At 37.2% G+C, this 24,465-nt stretch overlaps 1 protein-coding gene across 4 annotated transcripts; it reads right to left on the bottom strand.

The window, feature by feature from the left end:
* Nucleotides 1-921: 921 nt before the first annotated feature.
* LOC307147531 (uncharacterized protein) lies at nucleotides 922-22,151 on the bottom strand. 4 transcript variants are annotated; one of them, XR_013819321.1, is made up of 8 exons: nucleotides 21,747-22,151; nucleotides 21,152-21,572; nucleotides 20,937-21,077; nucleotides 20,622-20,785; nucleotides 19,061-19,603; nucleotides 16,615-16,742; nucleotides 1,829-1,911; nucleotides 922-1,441 (listed from the first exon to the last, which is right to left on the bottom strand). XR_013819321.1 is itself a non-coding variant. In XM_079852302.1 (6 exons), exons 1-4 carry the CDS (start codon nucleotides 21,951-21,953, stop codon nucleotides 21,017-21,019), a joined length of 555 nt encoding a protein of 184 aa, XP_079708428.1. In that variant the 5' UTR covers nucleotides 21,954-22,151; the 3' UTR covers nucleotides 19,560-19,603; nucleotides 20,622-20,785; nucleotides 20,937-21,016. The 4 variants fall into 4 exon arrangements, 3 of the variants coding, with proteins under 3 accessions (XP_079708428.1, XP_079708429.1, XP_079708427.1); XM_079852302.1 differs by lacking the exons at nucleotides 922-1,441; nucleotides 1,829-1,911; nucleotides 16,615-16,742 and having other exon boundaries at nucleotides 19,560-19,603; nucleotides 20,937-21,281; nucleotides 21,448-21,572; nucleotides 21,717-21,795; nucleotides 21,868-22,151; XM_079852303.1 differs by lacking the exons at nucleotides 922-1,441; nucleotides 1,829-1,911; nucleotides 16,615-16,742; nucleotides 19,061-19,603 and having other exon boundaries at nucleotides 20,400-20,785; nucleotides 20,937-21,086; nucleotides 21,152-21,281; ... (1 more) ...; nucleotides 21,717-21,795; nucleotides 21,868-22,151.
* Between the last annotated feature and the right edge of the window lie 2,314 nt (nucleotides 22,152-24,465).

Here is a 24,465-nt window from a genome sequence, read left to right as displayed (position 1 = left end):
GTAAACAAAACCACACGTGTGCTAAGGTCGTCCATTCATTGGACAGGAATTCTCAAGCAGGGAAAAGCAGGAAGTGCACAAACAGGCTCAGCATGGAGATATTTCGTAATGTAATATTTGTTATTTTACTGATTTGGTGTTATTCTCTACAAACGCAATATGAAGAAACTATATGGTATAGATAAAAGCCCCCCCGCACCGACAACTGATTGCTTGGGTCCTTACATGCGCTTCGTGAGGCACACTAGCTGGCACACACACGCAAGGTCTCTCGCTCCCTCTCTCTCTGCCGTGCGCGCACTCTGGCTCGCTCGCTCGCTCGCTCGCTCGCTTTAGACACCATTATGCCAAAATGTCCGTTTTGTTAAGTATCCTCATAAGAGCAGTCAAATAAAAAGACGCAGTTTTCTGCAGTTGGGTCGGTTCATGTTCACACCGTAAACGAACCGTACCAGAGTTCGTTTGGAACCGTACCGAGACCACCTCTTCAGCTGGGTCTCGGTTCGGTTGTTTGATCCGCACCCGAGTTCGATTGCTGTATTCACACCTGCCCAAAAGGTCCGCACCAAGGGGGGAAACGAACTAGAGTTCGATTCAATCGAACCAAACGAGGCAGGTGTGAATACACCCTTAGACTACCATGCCTGGCTGCTGCTTAGAACGTAAAGTGTAGCATAACAAGCTTGATAATTTGAGTAACAATATAATTTATTCCATGATCCATGGCTTTGTGTCAGGTGGTTCTTTGACTATGCCATGCACAGAAATAGTTAAACACACACCAATCCATTTTCATATTTTGTTCCAAATAATGATGCTTACAAACTCCCAATGAGCAAGGCAAAGCTGGCAATGGTAAAGAAAACCCTTGTAGATATGAGGAAGAAGCCTTAGGAGTAAACAATATGCAAATGTTAATTTGATTCATATTACCTCACATATTTAATATTTAATGACATTTACTTTCCAGAGAATTGATTCAACTTTAAATATATTAAAAAAAAATTAAGGACACAATGTAATGTAGTAACTGCTGAGAGCATAAAGGTGAATATAGTCACAAAGTCTGGCTTCTGCTGATGAGCTGGTGCTGATTGGAGGATCTTGGAGCGATATGACCCACAACTTACTCCTGCTGGATGAGTTCTGCCAGAACACCTACACGAAAGATCCCTTCCCTAGGAAGTGTTGCAGCTACCATAATACCGTTCTCAAAGATTATAATGAGCTTTAATAGAACAATCTAAAACATTTGCAATGAACAAGGAACAGATCGTGCATGGCAGACACTGGCTATGGACTGCATATTTATTATTTTATTGCATATTTATTATTTAATGAAACATTGATGGCCAGGTGGGTGTGGGAATGAAGGTGGACTAGAGGTAGATCTGTGCATCTGAGGTAGATCTGTGCATCTGAGGATCAACTATCTCCTGAGCTGTTTGGTAGAGAAAAGAAAATGAAAAAGATGTTAGCGCATTCTATAAGGAAAGTTACTGTGGGTTAAAATACTTATTTCTCACAAACATTGGTAGAAACATGAACACAATACTGTCAACAACCTCCTTAATAGATACTAAACAGCTGTGGAATTGAAATCAGATTGAACATGATTCTCACAGTATTTAATTTAAAAATTAAAGGTGCTCTAAGCGATGTCACATTTTTTAGGCCAAAACATTTGTCACATACAGCGAACATCTCCTCACCATCCGCTAGCTGCCTGTCCCCTGAAAACTGTAAAGAAACGTAGTCTCTGTAGACAGCCCAGGCTCCACAAAAGGCTCCTTTTAACATTAAATAATGCACATATACATTACTATACCTGAAATCATCATACTTTCTGTTCCAGCGGTGACGTCGCAGAAATAGTCTGGTTAGGACACGGTGTTGCACATATTCACTCGTCTGAAAGAAGTAAATGAGCATATTACATGTAACAATTGTGGTAATTACATGTATACCCCGTTTACAGTTACGGCTCATAAATACATGTAGAATATTAAACCTACATTTCATATAAATATTTTAGCAAAACTTATGTTTTAGTCAGAATTATTGCACTCCCATCAACACACAACCATCAAATGCAAGTTATACACTGGAGAAACGAGTCAAGTCCACACGCATCTGTCAAAGTATCTGACGGCTAACCACGATAAACTACATGCTTGGTTATTAGAAGCACTTTCTCTGCTCCTGTCAGTTTTGTGATTATGCCTGACTCAAATAATCCTAGCTTCTCCAGTCATAAAAGCTGCGGCTAGTTCAAATTTGACAGATGCTTCACCCAACGGTTCTATGTGTCACTAGTACACAACACCCCTAGCAACCACTCTTAGCAACTTAAACATGTTTGATCTCATTGATATTGTTCATTGATATTGAAGCTAGAGTCAATTATTGTGAGATTATTGGATTGAGAAAGTGAGTGAGAATCCATTTGAATGTCCTGTAATTTTAACACTAAAGGGGTTTTCCCATGCCCTAGTCTTTACCGACTGACTCACTCATAAAAGATAGATTTTTGCTGAAATAATGTATGTAACTTCTGTTGCTGTTTGTGGTCAGGGACTACTTTTTTTTAGACTAGAGTTCAGTGGTGGACAGCAAATTCACATTTAAATGTAAGTAGACTTATGCCGGTATTCGGTAATGCGATAAATCGCGGTAATGAATATGCACAATATTGTTATCGCGTGCACTTCAAAATACCGTGAAAAATAATAGATCAGAATTTATATTTATACAACGCGCATTAGCTTATTTTCCATCAACCACTTAAACAAACACTGCGTATATGCTGCGCGAAACATGTGCGCACTCTGATGTAAACAATCCCCACATGTATTAGCTCTGTGTGCATGCCGCCATGAGCACTCAGTCTAATGTAAACAATCCTCACATGGAGAAGCAGCATGGCGGAAGGAGGAACGCTGCCGTCGATTTATCCCCCTTCTGAAAGCAGGGCTGTCAACTCTATGCATTCAGTGTGAGACTCGCAATTGACACTTTTTACATGCTCTCGCGTCACACATCCATTTTCTCACGCAGAGAAAAATCACGGAGCAAAGTGTACACGGAGACAGACAGACTAGACAGAGCAGGTTACTTTCACAGGTTCTGTACATTTTATTGCGAAATTCAGACAGCAAATACCGTTTTGGCGCTTGTAAATGTGACGTGACAGATCGCTGTAGCGCCTCAGTTCAAGTAAACCGATCATCTGTTACTTTTTATTTAAAGATGCAGTACAACTTACCGAAAGGTATTTTATGCCTCATCCGTAATATTGATCAATCAGTGTTTTTCAGCCACGGAAAGAGGTCAATAAAACTGCAGGTGAACAATTATGTCACAGAACGTTACATTTACCTCAGGAAAGCAATTTTAATGACCAACACGAATTGACTTGAAAAAATAGCTATAGAGAGGAGTATTTTACAAAATATGTGCACTATATTACAATTGTATTATATTTTTTGTCAATTGTTATTATAATGAAAACCAAATTATATAATATTTAGAGGTGGGCATAGATTAATTTTTTAAATCTAGATTAATCTAGATTAATTTTGAAATTAATCTAGATTAAAATGGCTCATTTGAATTCTGCCGAAGGCATTCAGAATATGTGTGCTACCCAAATAATGACTATAAAAGTAAGTCTTTGAGAACGGGTTTCTCAAGCCAGGTGGCGCATTAGACCAGGGGCTCATCTCCTGTTTCCAAAATGCATCACAAACTGCTTGAGAAAGCTGTTCTACTCATAGACTGTAAAAGGTTACTACTGTACTGTTACCGTCCGTAGGCAACATTAGGTAGGCCTATGTTATTATCAACTACTATAGGCTATCAATTAGGGATGGGCGATATGGCCTAAAATCCATATTGTGATATACATTGCAGCCTCTTGCGATAACGATATTATAATAAAACCATTTCAGAACAGGTTACACAGACCCTGCTAAACAACTGCTAAATGTTTTTGTTTTTTTGAAAGGGTGTATGTAGTTTTGAGAACATATATTGTGCAAAACTGTAAGTATACAACATAATTTTGCAGATAAATAAAATTTAAGTACACTAGCTGCAGAGACTTAAGTAGGTCTAATGTTTATTATGGCTTGGAGCTTATGAAACCCCAAATTTAAAATTAGAATATTGTCTAACCGATGTCTTTTCAGTTAAAAAGAAACAACAACGATTCTTAAAATCGGGCGCTTTTAATAAAAAGAGATTATGTGCTACACCACTCACTAAGATATATTGGGAATAATACGCGCGCGCTGGTATTCAGTGATATGTTTCGTTTTGAATTTGAGGTGGTAGAACGGATTAGTCGTGTGTTAACTTACCGAACTGTTACACCACACAGTCTACGTCGGACGGCTTAAATCCGAACCAAGTCCAAATAATGGATGTTCCACCGATCTTTTACACCAGCTTTCACTTTCAGCCGTGTTTACTTAAGATGACGACGAATATGATGCGTTCCAGCCGGGTGTTCCTCGCGGCCGCGGGTAGATTACGTCATCATAGCTTGTGTAGCTTGAGCCAGCTCCCAACCCAATTTGGAGAATAGATTAACGGCGATATTTTTTTTATCGCGCGATAAGAGTCTCCCGATAACGGCCCACCACTAATAATATTATATATAAATGTTCATTTGACAGGGCTCTCTGTATGTTTACAGCATTATTTGAGATATATTTTTTCTTGAGAAAAAAACAACATGTAACCTACATCAGGGTTCCAGACTGCGACCATTTTTTGAAAACGTGCGAGTTAAAATTTTATGTGGTTGCATTTGTGCGAGTGCATGGTCATGTACTAATCAGTTAAATTCACGCATGCGCAACAGAACGCCGTTGCATAACTTATGTTCAAAATCACTACGGTACGCCTATAATAAGTGTTTATATTCTGACTATTTTATCCCGGCTGCGGAGCTCAGTGCCTGCGTGACTCGCCACAGACATTAACGGAAAGAAGTAGCTCCGGCTACAATGTTCTTGCGCAAGACACTTGCAGGTTGTTTATTAACGAACGTACAGTAATTCTACAGGAATTACAAGCCAACGGAGATGGTCCTCAATGCAGAGCATAAAATCCGGGGGGAGGAGTTGGATAAAATCCAACTCCTCCCACCTTACATACCTAAACCTACCAATCTCCACCCCCTGATCCCTAAACCCACCCCTAAACCTACCCATCTCCACCCCTAAACCTACCAATCTCCACCCCCTGATCCCTAAACCCACCCCTAAACCTACCCATCTCCACCCCTAAACCTACCAATCTCCACCCCTTATATAAGATCCGACTCCTCCCCTCGGATCTTGTGTACTGCATTGAGGTGCTACTTAGCCAACGCGCCAGCATACAGCCTCAGACACAACTGATGACGAGAGCACAAGTGTGGACAGGGAGGAACCAAGTGAGCAAATGAATATGACAAATAGCCTACATATTATGTTTAATATGTTTGATTATACAAAAATTAGGGCTGTCAAAATTAACACGTACGCATTCGATAAATTTTTTCAGTTAATAAAATATTTAACGCAATAATGCAGCATCAGATTTTTTCTTTCATCCATTGGCTGCTCTATAGTATTTTATCACGCTATCATTCATTCAAGTGCTAAGAAACAATTCAAGCGCGATAAAACGCAAAAATAAGAACTTAAATCTGTACTGGCGGCGCGCTGTCTGTAAATCTCCTCTGTGTGTGATACACACAACACACACAGGACTCATGCGCACAGAATGCCGCTTCAGACAGCGCGCAGCTGCATTGAGTTCTCTTTCACGCTTGAACGGACAAAAACACACAAAAGTATGCCAAAATGTTCACTTTGTCGAGTATCCTTGTAAGCACAGTATTAAATTAGTTAAAAAAGTGTTGATGAACGCAAAGAGTTGTGACAACATCGGATGCTTGTCAGATCCAGATCCGCATTGTGTGCATCAGATCTTAAAGCGACAGCAGCCTAATAAACCCGCTTCTGTGATACGTTAATGTAAAAAAATCAAATCAAAGAAAAAAAGTCAGAGAAAAATACAGTGAAGACTGAGGTGTTTGATAACTTTATTCAATTTATGTATATTTCCTACCTAATAGATCAAATATTTAAAATATACTTTGTTGTTTCTACATTAATTTGGAGATTAAATGTGTAATTATTACAATATAAAAATATATTAAAAACTTTAATGTTAAGTGTGATAATCGTGAATAGGCTAGTTAATTGTTTTAATCGATTGACAGTACTAAATAAAATACAATCAAACATTAAAAAAACATACGTTGTGTTTTTTTGATAGTTATTTTTAATGGTTTTCATTTAAAAGATTAAAACATTTTGCCAACATGAGGTATTGTGTCACTGTCAGTCTTTTTACATCAGTGTAAAACTAGGGTACGCAGATTAGGACAACTATTCATCAGCATGCATTGATTTATTCCATGTTGTAAAAAAAACAACAATTTGGTGCGACCAAATCATGTGCTGGTGCGACCAACTGAGAAAGTTGGTCGCACCAGTGCAACCAGTGGAAAAGTTAGTCTGGAGCCCTGTACATGTACTGTAGCCTACCTAATATTTATCCAAAGAGTCAATATTGAGTCAAGATTGAAATCCCCCACCAATCCAATTAAAAATATCGTGATAATACCGTATACCGTGATAAAAGCTCAATCAATTAATCGCAGCATGAAAATTTGATACCGGCACATGCCTAAATGTAAGTATTATGTTTTCATTTACTCAAATTAGCTAGTGAAACCAGAGTTAAAGTTTCTTAAAAGCTTCATCTTAACTCCATCATTGCGTGGCTTCATTTGTCAGGTAGTTTGAGGCAAAACTTGTGCTAATATTAGTTTGATGACCTATCTGTAATTTTGCACTAGTCTATCTCACTTGTGTATTATAAGAAATATCACTCACCCTATAAAGCCCACAACAATAAGAAAAGCAGTAGATAAGGCAATGGGGTTTCACTTTTATGTGTTTTTGTAGTGCTGTCATGAAAGCCATGTCTACAAAGGTTTTAACTAAATTTGAGTATCCAGAAATATGATTTCTGAAGTATTTTGTATGCATGTCTTGGTGTCATATTTTGCCGTGTTAATGCACTTAAGATTGTACCCCTGTGTTAAGTACCCCTTTCTGCTTTTTTAGAGCAATTCTGGAGAAAATGGGTCTGTGGAAGGTAACTCCCATACAGGCAAAAAAAAAAAAAAAAAAACCTTCCAAAGAAGATTAATACACACATCTTTGCTGAAATGTATTGTGCTGTTGTTGCTAACAAGCCATGGTTCATTTGCTCTGCCCTTAGGATTGCAAGTGTCCTGGGACAGGAGAGGGTGTGAGTGGGAAACCCACTGCTGTAACTTGGCCCTGGTTTGTCCTCATGGATCAGGTGTTGGGACAGAGGCATTGCACCACCCCCCCTTTCGTCATTGCCTCAATCCCTGAGGACACACCAGGGCCGAGTTCAGCAGTGGGTGCCCACGGTGAGGAGGAGCCAGGGGCAGCAGCATCAGGAGCACGAAGGCAGAGGCGAGACAGAGGGCAACTAGAGAGAGAGGAAGAGGCGAGGAGAGCACAGGAGAGTAGGGAGAGGATGGACAGGCTGTTTACTCTTCTTAAGAAAACGATTGAAAATATATAAAAATTTTCTACATATTCTTGTTTAATTTTTTTTTAGGGCGCATCTGAAGTAGGGCTGTCACTTTACGTTCGAAAATCGATTGCACAATTGATCGGACCAACCAACACAAGTTTCGAAAACGAAAATAGGGAATTGATTTTAACGGTCTTCTCTCTGAGCGCGTCCAGCTCGTCACGATATGCCCGCAGCGAACGCGCGTCACACAGCAACTGCAGGTTCTGACAAACACACATAAAAGCAAATTATACTTCTGCATAATGTGTCTTTTCACAACAAAACTGTGAATTACTCTGCCGGTGTTCAGACAGTCTCATGCATAGATTCGGGCTACGGTCTACAATCACCTACGTAGGCTAAATTTGTTTGACATTTCTAATCGTAAACAGCCATGTTGAAGCCTGCAGTGATGTTTTTCATTGATGTTATGGCAGTCCACTCCAGTGTTTCCCACACATAGACTAATTCGTGGCTGTGCGCCACAGAATCAACACCGGCCGCCACATATTGCGTTTCGTTATAAAAACAAAAAATACGCTATTTAAAACACGCAGCGTATTCATTCAGCTGCATTTCCTTTCCCTGCTCTCCCTCCGTCTCTCTGTCACTCACGCGTCTCTCTCACAACCAGACATGGGCAGTATTTCAATTAAATGTATTTTAAATACGTATTTAATTACTTTAGTGTATTTTGTAATTTGTATTTTGCAGGTGTGGAAAAAATAAAATGTAGTTTGTAACAAAATATTTTGAGGGAGTGTATTTAGAGTATTTCAAATACTTAAATACTTAAAAATAAAAATCACCTTATGCTTATCACCATAGTAAATAATTTTGCCATTATTTTCGGTCTGATGTTGGCAATGGCAATGTCCAGGTTAGATGCACGAAAATCACGTGACACCCTGTAGACCGGGCTCCCTCCAAGAAGTGAATGAGTTTTGAACCCCTACGGGTGACGTCACGGACACTACGTCCATATTTTTTTACAGTCTATGTTTTGAACACAGGAGAAGTGACACTGCTCCTCTTAAAAACGGCATTAAAGGGATAGTTCACCCAAAAATAAAACTTTTGTCACCCTTTTATTGTCCCAAACCTGTATGAGTTTCCTTCTTCTGCTGAACACAAAAAAATATATTTTGAAGAATGTCTGTAATCAAACAGTTGACAGTAGCCTAGCCATTGACTTCCATAGTATTTTTTTTCCTACTATGGAAGTCAATGGCTTCCGTCAACTGTCTGGTTACTAGGGATGGGTATCGTTAAGGTTTTAACGGTATTACTACTCTTACCGATACTCCTTATCGATCCGGTACTTTAACGGTATTCTTATCGGTTCTTTTTGTTATATTAAAAAAAAGGAAAAAAATAATTTAGAACATAATTAATATTGCTTTAAATTTTGAAATGTAAAATAAATATCTATAGCAAAAGAAAAAGCAATGCTTTAACAAAACAAATAAAACATGCATGTTATGCAGAAGGGAGCAGGCTTTTGTGTTTTATATTCAGAAGACATAGGACACCAAAAACAAAGTACAAACACATGGTCAAACAAAAAAAAAGTATACAATAAAACAAATATACAAATGATATACCCAGTGCTTTAATTTCAGTAATGTCTACTGACATTACTGTTCAGGAGTAATATGGGCTAAAAAGACATCTAATAAAGTCAGATGTAAAATAACACTGCATAGTTTATCATAGATAGATTAAAGCTTATAAAAGCCAAAATTATTCATTCAAGAGCTGCGACTGATTTTCTCTTTGCCTTTTGTTGTTTGATTCACATTAATGGAGCAACCGTCAGCAGGTTTATTAGACTGCTGCCTCTTTAAGACCAAATGCAGATCTAATCATTATTACGCATTATATTTTCTCCCAACTATTTACGCCCATTTAAGACATAAACTGTATTTAAGTGAATAAACTGTTTAAGTGAATCTCCAAGACGGCCATTTTGACATTTGTGTGTATATTTGATCGTTTAGATGCGCACACGAAGCCCAAAATATTTGTCTCGTTGCGGTGTGTTTCGGAGCGCGCGCCGCATTTGGAACAGCGTCTATTGCTCAATTTTGGTACTTTTAATAGCCTTTTATTATCAAACGCGTCCCGCAGTTTAGCAACAGTATAGACTACATTTTACAACAATCACCGATCATGCAGATTCTGAAGTTACGTTTGGGTTTTAGGGAGAAATGACAACGCACCGCTGTGAAGGGAAGGAAGCTGCGCTGGAGAGAATGCGGCTTTAGTTTTTAATGGTTATACATCAAATATATTTTTTATAATCATTGGGAGCCAAAATCTAAATCTAAAATAAAATTAGTTTAATATCAAAGATCTAAAGTGTAGCCTAACCGTTTGAATGTTTAGTTCTGTCCTCATCGTCACTCATTAAGCAGGGCTGTTGTGTTGTGCGCGCCGTCGCTCCACGTGAAAGATCGCTCTCTCGCTCTCTCTCTCTCTCTTTAGCAAAAATGCATCACAGTCAAATAGTTCAATATTATCATATATAGAAGTGGCTGGCGAGATTAAATTTGCAAGATAATAATTTCTTAATAGCAATAGCACTTTCTTAATTTCTCCAGTACCGACAGCAGAACCGATAACGTCCGAGCTTAACGATCCAGCGGTATTTCAAAATTCAGCACCGGGGCCCGTTTAATACCGGGTTTCAGTACCCATCCCTACTGGTTACCAACATTCTTCAAAATATCTTCTTTTTATTTCAACAGAAGAAAGAAACTCATACAGGTTTGGGACAACATACGGATAAGTAAATGATGACAGAATTTTCCTTTTTGGGTGAACTTACTATAAAGTAGTTACTATTTAAGGTAAAGTGTTTTGTGAAAAATATACAGTCTGCACACACACATATTGCACACTGAACGGCATTATAGAGAAAATAATTGTGCCTTATGAGATCAATGCACTGAGTTGTCATTCATAAAAGGACATCATATTATGAAACAGCGCGTCTGTCGTAACTCCACTGAAATCTCCATGCTAAGCAAGCGTTCACAATATAACATCCATCTGCAGGTTTTACACGTTTTTAAACGTATTACATATGAGAAATATTGATATTCCGTCGGATTTTGTATAAAATAATCACCAATCCTAGCCTGGGTGCCAGCCCGAACCCTGCCCACAACATTTTTTGGTCGGGAAGTTCAGTCTGGACCAAGCGGCAACATTCTAATCTGAAAAATGAAGCCTACCCGGAAGTGCGAAAAACTGCAATACATCGAAAATCCGCTAGAGGAAGGTCCCAAAAGGGAGCAAATGTCCATAGCCCCCATGTTAAAATGTCCGTTTTCACAGCATAAATTAATGTTTTTACAGGTTGGTCCCATGGACTTTTATTGTATTTTTCGATAGCTTCCGAGTGCCTGACAACGGCGAGGGTAGTGAATTTTTTTCTGACTCGTTAGTTTAGATCGTATTTAGATATAAAATGTATGACAAATAAGGGCGTGGTTAACTTTGATTGACAGTTTGATTGACAGCTGATAACGAGCATAGGCTGCACCAAGGAGAATGACAACATAAGAAGCGCCATTTTTTTACACAGTTGAAATATAATACTACTTCTTTCTGTATCATGAAATGTAGTTTTAAGAGTTTTTCAGGCGAGAATGTAGTTGTTTAAAGCTCAAATCTGTGGTTTATTTAAAGATTTATGAAAATTTTATCCAGTTGTGAGATCCAGCGATGACCGGGCGCTCGGCGCGCATGTACCCCGCCTGGAACAGCTTTTCCTCGGCTAGTCGTTCTGAGGTTTGCCGCTGACTCTGGCGTCTCTGTAGTGGTTAAATATGAGATATAATTCGTCTTGTGTATATCTAACGGACGATTTTTGGTCTCGTGAATCTATAATTTGTTCCCTGGCCAATCGTTTTGGCTGAGGGGAAGTTTCATAACTTTATAAGTATTTAACTTTACCGTTGTATGGTTAACGTTAGACTAACGTTTTCCCCCCTTTTTATTTTGCTACTTCGCCATTTTGAATTTACACATTTCTCATATTTGTGTTATTGCTACTATTTGTGTTATTGACCTTTCAGTAATAAAAAAAAAAAAAAGACTTAAGATTATTGTGGGAGTATTTTTGTATTTTCAAAATACTAATTACTTGTATTTTATTTAAATACATTTTTCACATCAGTATTTTATTTTGTTACATTTCATGAGCCAGTATTTGTAGTTTGTAACAAAATAGTTTTTGATGTATTTGTGCCCACCTCTGCTCACAACACAAGCGATTTTTTGTCTCGCCAAGACCTTATTTGATTGGTGAGTGATGTAGTATGACTGAAAGAACGAGAAGAGAGAGAGGCGCGCATGCTCCCTCACCGTCTTCAAACTGTCTTGTTCTCTCTCACTCCCTCGCGCATATTAATCAAAATCAATTGAGAATTGACACGATGGTAAAAGATCGGAAGACCGAAGTTTCACATGAAGCATTCTGCTATTTTTTTTTCCTGAATTACTGCTGGGTGTTGTGCTAAAAAAAAAAAAAAAATTACATTGCCTTATCTTCCTTGAAAAGCGTTCCGTCCATTCAGCTGACATGAAAAACACTTTCAATAAACAAAACAAAACCTATCCAATGATTAAATGTTTTCTGTGTTGACAAATCTTGTGCGATTAAAGTTCTGTGTAACAGATTATTAACAGATTATTATTATATATTTTTTTTTTTTTTTTTAACTGTTTATTTTCACGTTTTCTTCTTCTTACCATAAACAAAACAACAACAAAAAAAAAAAACAAAAAAAAAAGCAACAAGATACAAAAAAAAAAAAAAAAAAAAAAAAAAAAACTATTGCATTATCTACATTTAGTTAGTTAGCAGTGTCCATTTTATACTTCATGTATACACAGGTAGGTATCACACATATATACACATTCTCTACACAGGTTTTATACAGAGCGCAGACCATATTTAAATACTTATTTTCGAGGAGTGAGAAAAAAAAAAAAAAAAAACAGGGGGGAATCCAATAAATGTACACTTCTTGTTTTCAATCCATATTAATACATGTTATTGCTTGCCATTCACGTCCAAAATAGTCTTTAAGGGGAGACCAGTCATTTACAAAAATATCCAGAGTTCCATCCAGTACATTATGCTGTCTTTCGTATGGTAACAATGACAAGAGTTTTTCACGCCAAAGAGTTAGAGTAGGAGAGTGTTCTTTAATCCATACATGAAGTATGGAAAGGCGAGCAGCATACAACATTATGGATATTGTTTTTGTTTCCGGCACACAATTGTTTACACCAAGGATACACAATCTGGGATCCAGTGGCACTTTAATCCCAAAAGATTTTTCAATTTCCTGAACAACCGAAGACCAGAATGATGCAATTAAAGGACAAGTCCATATTAAATGGAAATAAGTTCCTATATCTTTTTTACACTTCAGACAAAATTTTGTACATGTGTCATATTTACTTCGAGTTAAAGGAGTCACATGCAGTTTGTTAATGATTTTATATTGTACTTCATATGATTTGTTTGATTTAGTAATTTGTCTTGCATGATCTAATACTTTGCTCCATATCTGGTCTTCCAGTGTAGCACCAAAATCAAGTTCCCAACTTTGTTTAATATTTATTAGACCTTTATTATTTGCTGTAACTTGGTCATAAATATATGTCAATGTTTTACTTTTCAATGCAGATGCCTTTAATAAAATGCTATCAAGCACATTTGTTTTCCCACCTTGTTTATAGTATTCAATAGAACTAAGGTAACTTCTCATTTGTAAATATCGAAAGAAATGGGCTTGAGAAATATTAAACTCATACTGTAATTGCTGAAAAGACTTAAGAGCATTATCTGCATAAACATCTAATATTCTTATGATACCAGCTTCTCTCCACTCATTAAAACCAACATCGATACAGGTATGTCTAAAGTCTGGATTATTAGCAATGGGAGCCAACACTGAATATTTGTCAAGACCAAAATATTTACAGATAGCACTGAGAGATCTACAGATATTTTTCAATATATAATTTTTCTTAATCTTGGTATATATTTTTGTGAAACAAATAAACGGAAGGTGTTCTAATTGAACCCTATCCAGACCTATACCTTCTAAATCTGGGAAGCAGAAATGGCTTTTTTTAATCCATTCTGCCATGAATTTTAGTTGTGCAGCCCAATGATAAAATTTAAAATTTGGGATGCCAAGTCCTCCTTTTTTGGTCGGTAGTTGAAGTTTTCGAAGTTCCATCCTTGACCTTTTATTATTCCACACAAATACTCCTACCGCACTGTGTATTTTTGTAAACATTTTGGATGGGATATAAATAGGTAGCATTTGGATAACATACAACAGGCGAGGGAGAACATTCATTTTGATTATAGCTATGCGGTCCAATAGAGATAGTGAAAGATTAGTCCATCTTAGAAGGTCAGTTTTTATTTTTGCTATTACAGGTAAAAGATTATGTTTTATCAATTTTGAAAGATCTGAACTAAAATATATACCAAGATATTTAAATCCTTTTGTGGTCACTTTAAAAGGATGATAGCTTAATGAGCTTATTCTATCGCCAAGCGGAAAAGCTAAGGATTTTTCGTAGTTTATTTTGTATCCTGAAAACTTACTAAAGTTTTCAATCATTTTTGTTAGTAAAGGGATAGATTTAGTAGGATTCTTCAAAAATAAAAGAACATCATCGGCATAAAGCGATATCTTGTGGGAACCACTATCTGTCTCAATGCCCTCTATCTCCTCGCTCGTTCTTATTAATACCGCCAATGGCTCAATAACTAAATTAAATAAGAGAGGGGATAGAGGGCATCCTTGTTTTGTTCCTCTCTCCAACAAGAATGTTTCAGATGTAGTTCCATTAATCAAAAGAGCTGCCTGAGGATTTGTATACAATAATTTAATCCAGTTGATAAAACTTTCATTAAATGAAAATTCTTTTAAAACTCTAAATAAATACTTCCATTCAACGCGATCGAAAGCTTTTTCTGCGTCCAATGCAATGACCACTGCCTTTTCTTTTTTATATGCTACATACTGTAAAATCCCAAGCAGTCGCCTTACATTGGCGCTAGACTGTCGCATCTTAATGAAGCCTGTTTGATCGCTAGAGACTAATTTATGTACTACATTGTTTAATCGTGTTGCCAAAACACTTGCTAAAATCTTTGAATCTGTATTTTGAATTGATAATGGTCTGTATGATGCAGGGTTTTCTGGATCCTTGTGATCTTTTGGTATTAATGAAATAATAGATTGCTGCATTGTCTTTGGCAATTTCTTCTCATCATAAGCATACTGAAACATTTTTGTAAGTAAAGGAGCCAAAATGTCCACAAAGGTTTTGTAGACCTCTGCTGGAAAACCGTCTGGACCACATGCTTTTCCATTCTTTAAAGAATTTATTGACTTTTTCACATCATCAACTGTAATTTTAGCACCAAGTGACAGATTATCCTGCAAATCAAGTTTAGGTAACTTAAGCTTCTGGAAAAACAAAGTCATATCCCTTTCACTATCTGTATTCTCAGATTTGTACAAATCACCAAAGAATCCTTTAAACACATCTGTTATTTCACCTGATGTATAAACCAATTTACCACTTTTATCTCTTATTTTTGATATTGCGGACTTGCGTTTTTTAATATTAATTAAGCTTGCTAAATATTTTGCAGATCTATGACTATCATACTGTTTATACTTTTGTAAAAATAATTCTCTTTCTGTTTTTTGGATTTCCAATGAATTGAGTGCAGTTTTAGCAACCATAACCTGATCCCAGCTTTCAGCGGAAAGACTGTGCTTATGTTTAGTCTCAGCCTCTTGTAATTTTGACTCTAGTCTTTTTTGTTCATAAATAGTTTTCCTTTTCCTAGCAACACAGTATGAAATCATCAAGCCTCGAAGATAAGCTTTTGTTGTTTCCCATACATTTGCCGGATCAGTATCATCATTATCGTTAATTTCTAGAAAATGCATTAAATTTACTTTAGTTTTGTTACAAAAATTAAGATCAGATAATATTGATCTATTACACTGCCAAACAGTTTTATTCTTATATAAACAAGTAAATACAACCTCAATTTTAATTGGGGCATGATCCGACAAATGTATAGTTCCAATGCTACTTTGTTTTATTAATTCCAATATTGTTTTAGTAACCAGAAAAAAATCAATTCTTGTATATGTTTTATGAGGATTTGAAAAAAAAGTATAGTCCTTCTCTCCAGGGTGCATATGTCTCCACACGTCAACTAAATCAACCTCATCAACCATTTGTTGCAAAGCTCGCTGTCTAGGAGTTTGTTTTGCACTAGTGATGGTGGGCCTTTTATCTAAAATATTATTCATTACACAATTCCAATCTCCACCCACAATCATATAGGGACAGTGATTAAATTATTTTATTTTAATAAAATTTTATTTTAATAATTATTATTTTAAATGAACATTTCTTTAAAAAAAAAAAAATTTGACAGATTTTCCTTTTCTTAAGGGCATAAACAAGCTTTACGCCCTTAAAAAGTGACCGTTACAGAATATAAGCAGAGTTATTTTAATTTATTCTGGTTCTTCCAAGCTTTATAATGGTAGTCAATGGGGGGCCAACTGAAACCAACAGAAGCACATCCATCCGTTATAAAAGTGCTCCACACGGCTCCAGGGGTTAATAAAGGCCTTCTGAAGTGAATCGATGGGATTTTGTAATAAAAATATCCATTTTTAATTCTTTATAAAGTAAAACTATCTTCTGACAGACTGCCTTGCGTATTAAATTTGAAAGCGTAACTGACGAAGTGTATGACGTAGCAGAAGCGTTTTGAACTGCAAGAGGTGTTGTTGACTGTGAAAATCTGTAGATTAAATACATCATTACTGCAACAAAAAAAATAAAATTAAAATAAAGTACCTGATAGTGGAGTTTGTGGGAGAAGAGACAAGATCTATAGCAAAATGATGGCCTCTCACAGCGGTTCCATACAAAGATCAGTCGCCGATGGAGGTGCCACAGCCAATCAGGACTGGAGTTCTGCAGTTCTGAGTCAGGTAAGCAGAATAAAATACACTGTAAATAAACAGTATTAAAACAAAAAGTAAAATCACTAGTACATGACCTTCCATGGCTTAATTCTTCCATAAATTAAATTATCATATTTTATATCATTAAATTATGTTTTTCAGGATTGGTTGTTGAATAAAATGTTATGCTAGTAACAATTAATAACTACTAGATATAATATAATAAATACAACTCCCGATTCGATACGATCACAATACTTGGGTGCAGATACGATATGCATTGTGATTTGACATTTCATCCTCTGTTGGAACAAAAGTGGCTAACTTCTATCAACCTCATAAGCAAGGACAAAAATAAAACAATTTAATTTTCTACTAAGCAATACATTAAAATGTAGCCAAATTAATAAACACTAATCATGAGCACATTGGATTTTTATTATGTAGCTCAGAATAAATAAATAAAATAAACTGAATGAATGTCACGTGACCTTAGGCTATATATATACGACGACCATTGTAATTTGCATCAGATGACCGTTATTATTTACTCAGCATACTGTACCCTCAACATTTTTATGAATTTTCCCACATCAATAACCTGTAATTAGCAATTAACTGTATATATTTTGTATCTGTTCATTCGTTATACGTGTTTTTACTTCTGTTTTATTCATTCATTATAAGCCGGCTTTAGTTTGTTTGTAGTTTGTCGTTAGTTCGTCGTCAGTTCGTCAAATTGTTGGTAAGTATGAATTAAGCAGCCTTTTGATATATTGAAGTTTATTATAAAGAATTATTATACATTAATATAACACACAGACACAATAAACCACGAATACAAACACTAAAACCAAATACCGGAAAAGATTAGGGTGCGTTTATTTCCTTTCCTCACAAAACAGCTGTGAGTGACGACACACGGAGCGGGAAAAAAAAAGCTGTTCTGATTGGTTTAGACCGGGGCGTCCAAACTCGGCCCTGGAAGGCCGCTGTCCCGTAGAGTTTAGCTCCAACTCGCCTCAACACAGGTGTTTAATTGGGGTTGGAGCTGAATTCTTCAGGACAAAGGCTCAACAGGAGCAAAATTGGACGCCCCTGGTTAACGTTAGACGATGAGAAAAGTTAACGTACAAATGTGAAGCGCTGTTCTACTTAACACTGGTTTCCGAAACCTTAACGTTAGTGGACGTTATCGAGTGTACAAACAGTCCAATTTTGCACACTCAACGGCTGTCCGAAATCGCTTATTAATTTTCCTTCACTCCTCCAAATTAACTGTGTTAAAGGGGCTCTAGGTAACTTTTTAACCTTAACTGAACAGCTTCGGAGTCAGTGGAATGGTTATATTACTTATTTCGGGTTGAATGGTGGTGGTTTCGCACCCCCCTGGTGCCCGAGAGCAGAAAAAACTCACTTGCAACTTTGGGACGCGGGTCGGTGTCAGGAAGTCTCGCGTGATATCAGGTCTCGCGATGTAACGAATTGCTTGACGGCACTGCACACGTACACGCCCCTATTCAAGCACCGGCTAGCTAAGCAAAGGGCAACGATAGATTTAGTTATGGCTGAGCCTGTAAAAAGAAGCAGAAAGCTAGGAAATCTTTGTTGGAGGACCAACGAAAGAGGAAACGGGAGACTGACCGAGCAAGAAGTCAGACTCGAGTAAATATATCGGACCGGCTTTTTCAGAATGGTGAGAACTGAGAGAAACAGAAGCCTGCAAAACGGATGCTGATCCTGCTGTTGCTGTTGCACTTGTAAGTATCTTTGGAATAAACTGTGCTTAATATTTAAATTTCAAGTAATTGTGACCTCAGGATGTTTGCTATTGTCTGTAAAGGTTTTTATTATGATCGCTGTCTGTTACGGGCTTACTAACGTTACGCTAGATACTATAACTTTGATGTTAGCATTGTCATTAGCAAACACGTTTGATTTCTGTAGTTGTTTGGCCGTTCCTCTGTCGGTTTTATTTGTGTAACTTACACTTTTATTTTATGTCACTAAGTCAACGCGTCTGATAATAGGCAATAAACATGTTGCACATATCATGATGAGCTAGAAAAAACATTCTGATGTTTTCTTAGACAGGCAAAGGTAACCGTCATTCTACTAGATGAACCTTGCTAATATAACTTTAGACAAATATTAGCCTCCGATATATATATATATTTTATGCTCATGCCCACTCTCCCAAAAACAAACAAACACGAAAGCAGTAGTTCGCCTCGTTCATATCGTTCGTTCCCGGTAAAAATACTAGTATGCATGACAACACAATAAAATAAAATAAAAATCGCCATCAGTTGGAAAGAAAATATTGCTTTACTTGCCTCGGTAGACATAACTGGTTTTGAAATAGCCGTTCCTCTGCTCAGCTGGGTTGACAGCTGATCAGCTGGGTTGCTCGTGGCGAGGGGGGTGGGGAGGGACAACAGTTCGTTTTTACGACAGAGTGTATGAAAGCATTTACTACCAGACACTAGGGGGAGCTTCGTAGAGAAAAAACTCAAGAGTTGCCTGGTGTCCCTTTAAGTGAGCCATAACGTACCATACAGTGGAAAAGCGCCATTAGCGGCCCAATGAATGTAAGTTAGGGACGATGTGTGCACGAGGGAGACAGCGGCCCGATAACACAAGCGTGCATGAATTAAGTTAAACAAGCACTAAACATATATGATGGTCATTATGCAAGACACACTATTTGTTAACATGCATGTTAACATGTCGTGTTAAACACGATTACCTTCATGACGATGACACACATCAACGCTCTCCGTCGACTCGTCTCGAACTCCTCTCCACTCACCTGATCCGGAGCGCGCGCGCGCACACACGAAAAAGTGACATCAGCATCGAACAGCCAATCGCATGCCCTGAAACAAGAGAATCGGAATTCACTTCTCGCGAGACTAATTCAATACTCTCATCTGAAGATTCGATTGAAGAATATAAATTACATAAATGCATTTAGACAGCAAGAAGAAAATATCTTGCTATAACAAGAACATGTGTTTGTCTTATTTATACTCCACAATATAAACTAACTAAATACACAATTTATTTAATAAAAAAAATTCAGTAAAACGTCAAATTGTATAACAAATTAAAATAACTTTTAATTTTAAAATGCTATTTATTCCTGGGAGGCAAAGCTGAATGTTCAGCATCATTACTCCAGTGTCACATGATTCTTTGGAAATCATTCTAATTTGATTAAATGCCCAAGTAACATTTTTTATTATCAAAGGATTATCACCATCATCCCTGGAATAAATAACATTTTTAGATATTTACATACAATTATTTTAAATTGTAAAAAATAACAATTTTTTTTTTTTTTTTTTTTTTTGCATAAGATACTTATTTCAAAAGCTATATACATGTCTTTCTTACCAGTCTTAAACTTTTGTGCCTGTGTAGACTTAATATGCAAAAGCCTCTAAGGGCCGTCTGACAATTTCTTATGAAAAGAGCATTTTTATCAGACATTTCTTAGGTTCAGTAATTTCACTTTAATGGAAAGGTAAAGGTCCTGTTCATCTCCATTAAAAACATAGGAGCCTGCTAAAGAAACTCACATTCAGAAAATTTCAGACGGAGCTAGAGGCTTTTGCATCTGAAGTCTTCATCCTTTGAGTGCAAGTGAGGATGTTTTGAAGTGTATGTACATCAGTTGTGTTAATGCAGTTTAGTTAGTCTAGTCTTGGTAGGCCAGTCAACAAACAACAAAAAAGGGTTTTTTTTCTGTTAAGGTCTTAAAACTATGGCTTGCAATGAACTATCCTATTGGACACTGAGAAGAAGAGCAAAGGACAAGGTGGATCAACAACTGCAGACAATACAAACTACAGCTTGGGGAGAGGAGTTGGGCTGCATGCACAGTGACAATACCTGTCAATGTCTAACTGAGGATGAAGACACATTTATGGACTGTGTCTCTCATATTGATGAGAATGAAGGTGTCAATATGGCAAGTGTTCTTGACGACAGTGAATCAGACACGGAGTCCGAATCTGATCCAACTTCCCTGGAAGACGATTTGGCAACTTGGGCAGCTGAACAAAAAAAATCACACACGTTGCATTGAATTCATTATTAGATATACTGCGTCAGCATAGTTTAAATCTGCCAAAAGACTCAAGGACATTGCTGGGAACAATGCGTTTGAACCCTGAAATACAAGACAAGGCTGGTGGCCAATATTACCATTTCGGATTGCTGGAATCCATTACAGAGGTGCTACACCAGAACATCGACATTCTGAGCAGCATTGACACGCTGGAGCTTCAGGTCAACATTGATGGTTTGCCCCTCTTCAAGAGCTCAGCAACACAGTTCTGGCCCATTCTAGGAACACTGCAAAATATCAGACAAGAGGAACCAGTGACAATAGGCTTATTTTGTGGTACATGTAAACCTACCTCGCTAACTGAGTATCTTGAAGACTTCATCGCTGAAGTAAATGAATTGGCCAATGGATTTGAATTTGAAGGAGTGAGGTTAACTTTACAACTGTCATCAATGGTTTGCGATGCACCTGCTCGTGCATTCCTGAAAAATGTTAAAGGTCACACAGGCTATCATGGATGCGAAAAATGCACAGAGGATGGCGTGTACCTGGAAAACAGGATGACATTTCCAAGAAGTGACTTGCCTAGAAGAACAAATGAGAGCTTCAGAAACAAAACCGATTCTGATCATCACCGTGGTATCTCACCCCTTGAAGAAACGTCCCTGGATATGGTCTCTGGCTTCCCCCTCGACTACATGCACCTCCTGTGCCTCGGAGTCATGAGACGGCTTCTCCACTTGTGGCTGAAGATGGGTCCTCTCACTTGTAGGCTGTCGGGTTTTCAAATAAACACATTATCAGAAAGGTTGGTTAATGCGCGAAGATATGTGCCCATGGAGTTTGCACGGAAACCAAGGGCACTGAGGGAAATTGATAGGTGGAAGGCAACAGTTCAGGCAGTTTTTACTGTATACCGGACCGGTCATGATGAAGGATCTCCTCACCACAGAGGTGTACAAAAACTTCATGCTGCTTTTTGTGGGAATCTTCATCCTGTGCAACAACAGTTTCATTGATGATTACTGTGATTACGCAAATGAAATGCTAGTTCTTTTTGTCACTCACTTTGGGCAACTGTACGGTCCACAGTTCTTGTCGTATAATGCACACTCCCTCGTACATCTTGCAGATGATGCAAAAAAGCATGGCATTCTTGACAACTTCAGTGCTTTCAAGTATGAGAATCACCTAAACAAACTCAAAAGACTTCTGAGGAAACCAACATGCCCTCTGAGTCAAATAATAAAAAGATTCTCAGAGATGCAAAGAAGCTGCAAAACACCTCAGAAAACCAGGCCACATCTGCTCAAAAAACAGCATGAGAATGGTCCTCTCCCTGCATCCTTTCATGAGGCGACAATATAAAGAGTTGAGGACAAGCCCTTACACTCTTAAACTAGACCAGGCAAACAGTCACATCTACATCGGCGGCAAAGCTTCTAAGCTCCAGAACATTATTTCATTCAAGGATGAAGTTTATGTTGCCTACAGTACCTTCAACAACCAGGAATCTTTCTTTGACTATCCTCTACCATCCTCTACACTCGGCATCCATTTAGTTGGCGACCTCTCAACAACCGTTGAGTTCTGCAAGTTTGAGGAAATAGAGAACAAAATTTTTCTTGTCCCATATCAACATCATTTCGTTGCAATTCCTCTTTTACATAAAAATTAATTCTTTATCAGTGCTTTTTGTAACATAGTTTATGCATTTGAATTACATAGTTGAAAATTGTATTGGAGTAAATAAATAATATGGGTTTCAGGCTTGAAAAAAAAAAAAAAGAAAAAGAAAAAAAAAAAATGTACCTAATAGTGGAGTTTGAGGGAGAAGGTACAATTGGACCAATTGCCAAGTCATGGTACGCAGACGGCTACTCCTGGTGGCCTCCATATAAAGACCTTGACAGGGTGTTGAAGAGCGTCAGAACCATGGAGGAACCACAGCCAGAGAAAGGGTGGACCCGTCACAGAACCAGAATCCTGCATGAGTCAGGTAAGAGTAAATTATACTGTAAATTAAACATGATCTTGCCCAGCATACCTGTATTTCATTGTTCAGAATCGTATTTTTTTTTTTCTACACTGTAAAATGTGATCTCACATAGCTCTAATAAACAACGTGTAAAAGCTCCAAAACTTTATTTCATTTGTCAGAATCTTTTCAAAATGTGGCCAAAAATTGGAAGAAGGCCAGCTACACATCTGACATAAATTCAGAACCTGAAATTGCCAGAAAAAGGATTCCCAAGTAAGTAACAAAAGACAAAATAAATGGTTTAACACATGAAAATCCAATAATTAAGATATTTTTGATGAAATCTCTGAGCTTTCTGACCATTCAGCATATTTACGTAGCTTTGACTTTAAACAGTGAAGAGCATCCAATTGTACTTTTTCTTTGTTTTCCTAGAAAGAAAACATACTCTGATAACATCTCATCAGATGATGAGGCACCAGAACTACCACCCCTTAAAAAAAGAAAAACCGCAGACAAAAAAAAAAGGTAATGGAAAATAACTTAAAAAAAAATAAATGTTAATGAAATTAATGCTATGAATAACAATACATTTTCCATGTCGACTCAACCAAAGGTCGAAAAATCAAATATATATCTACGATTCTGCAGACGGTGTGTGGGGTGGGCTTAAAATTACGATTTTTACCTGAGATTTTGAGCCAAAACACAGGGGGGTTATAAAGATAGCAGCATCGTTATTTTATTTTTTACAGAGAGATTGGTAGTCTATTAGTAAAATCTGTTGACTTCAGCAATCTTTTGCTGCATGTGTCAATGATGACAGTTCCAAAAAAAATTCATCTATGACATTCAATATTATACTATTTTTTATTTTCTGAAATTTGGTTGATTTGATGATTGATGAAATAAGTAAGATTAAAAGTGCATAACACCCAGATTACAATAAACGAAATTTCCTTATTATTAGGTCCTGTTGTGCAAACTCAGGTTTTCCAGAGCAAAGCTGTAAACCCTTTAAGCAACTGTAAGTTTTTCTTTTATTTTTTTTAATCTTTTTAAATTTTTTATCCAAATCTACAATGATTACTCAAAGCTACAACTATGTCAGTGGTTCTTAATCCTGTTCCTTGGAACCCTCCACTCTGCACATTTTGTTTGCATCTCTTATCACTTCAGACTATTCAACTGTGGACTTCACAGGATTCCATATATTTTACATTCAAAGGGCATAAAAGTGCACGAGACATGCGCTTAAATTGTAGTTATTTATAGAGGTATATTACATCTCACTTCACACTTCTCTAATAAGTTTTGTCTGTGTGTGAAGACCCTGCAGAGGCTTGTGAAAATCTGTGAATAAATGTTCCTAAGTGAAGTAAACTTCAACAGATTTCCTGTTCAGGAACAGGATTAAGAACCGCTGAACTATGTAATTGTTGAAACATGCAGCTGAACAAATATAGCTATCAAAATTAACATTGCTAATGACCCCCCAACTGTCAACAGTATTTGTCAATCAGCAACAAAGGGAAACGGAAGAGCAACAGCAGACCTGGTGTGAGAGTCTCCCCAGCTTTCAAGGTACATTATTAGTTGTATCTGGCTGTTGGGTATGCTCAAATGAAAATGCTTTTTTGAAGTTTGTAAGTTATGGGATAATGCCCTGTCACAATTACACATAT

Source organism: Squalius cephalus (assembly GCF_949319135.1).
Source record: "Squalius cephalus genome assembly, chromosome: 2".
In the NCBI taxonomy this organism is placed as follows: Eukaryota; Metazoa; Chordata; class Actinopteri; order Cypriniformes; family Leuciscidae; genus Squalius; species Squalius cephalus.
Note: the sequence above shows the minus strand (reverse complement) of the source record. Positions and strands in the feature narration are given on the sequence as shown.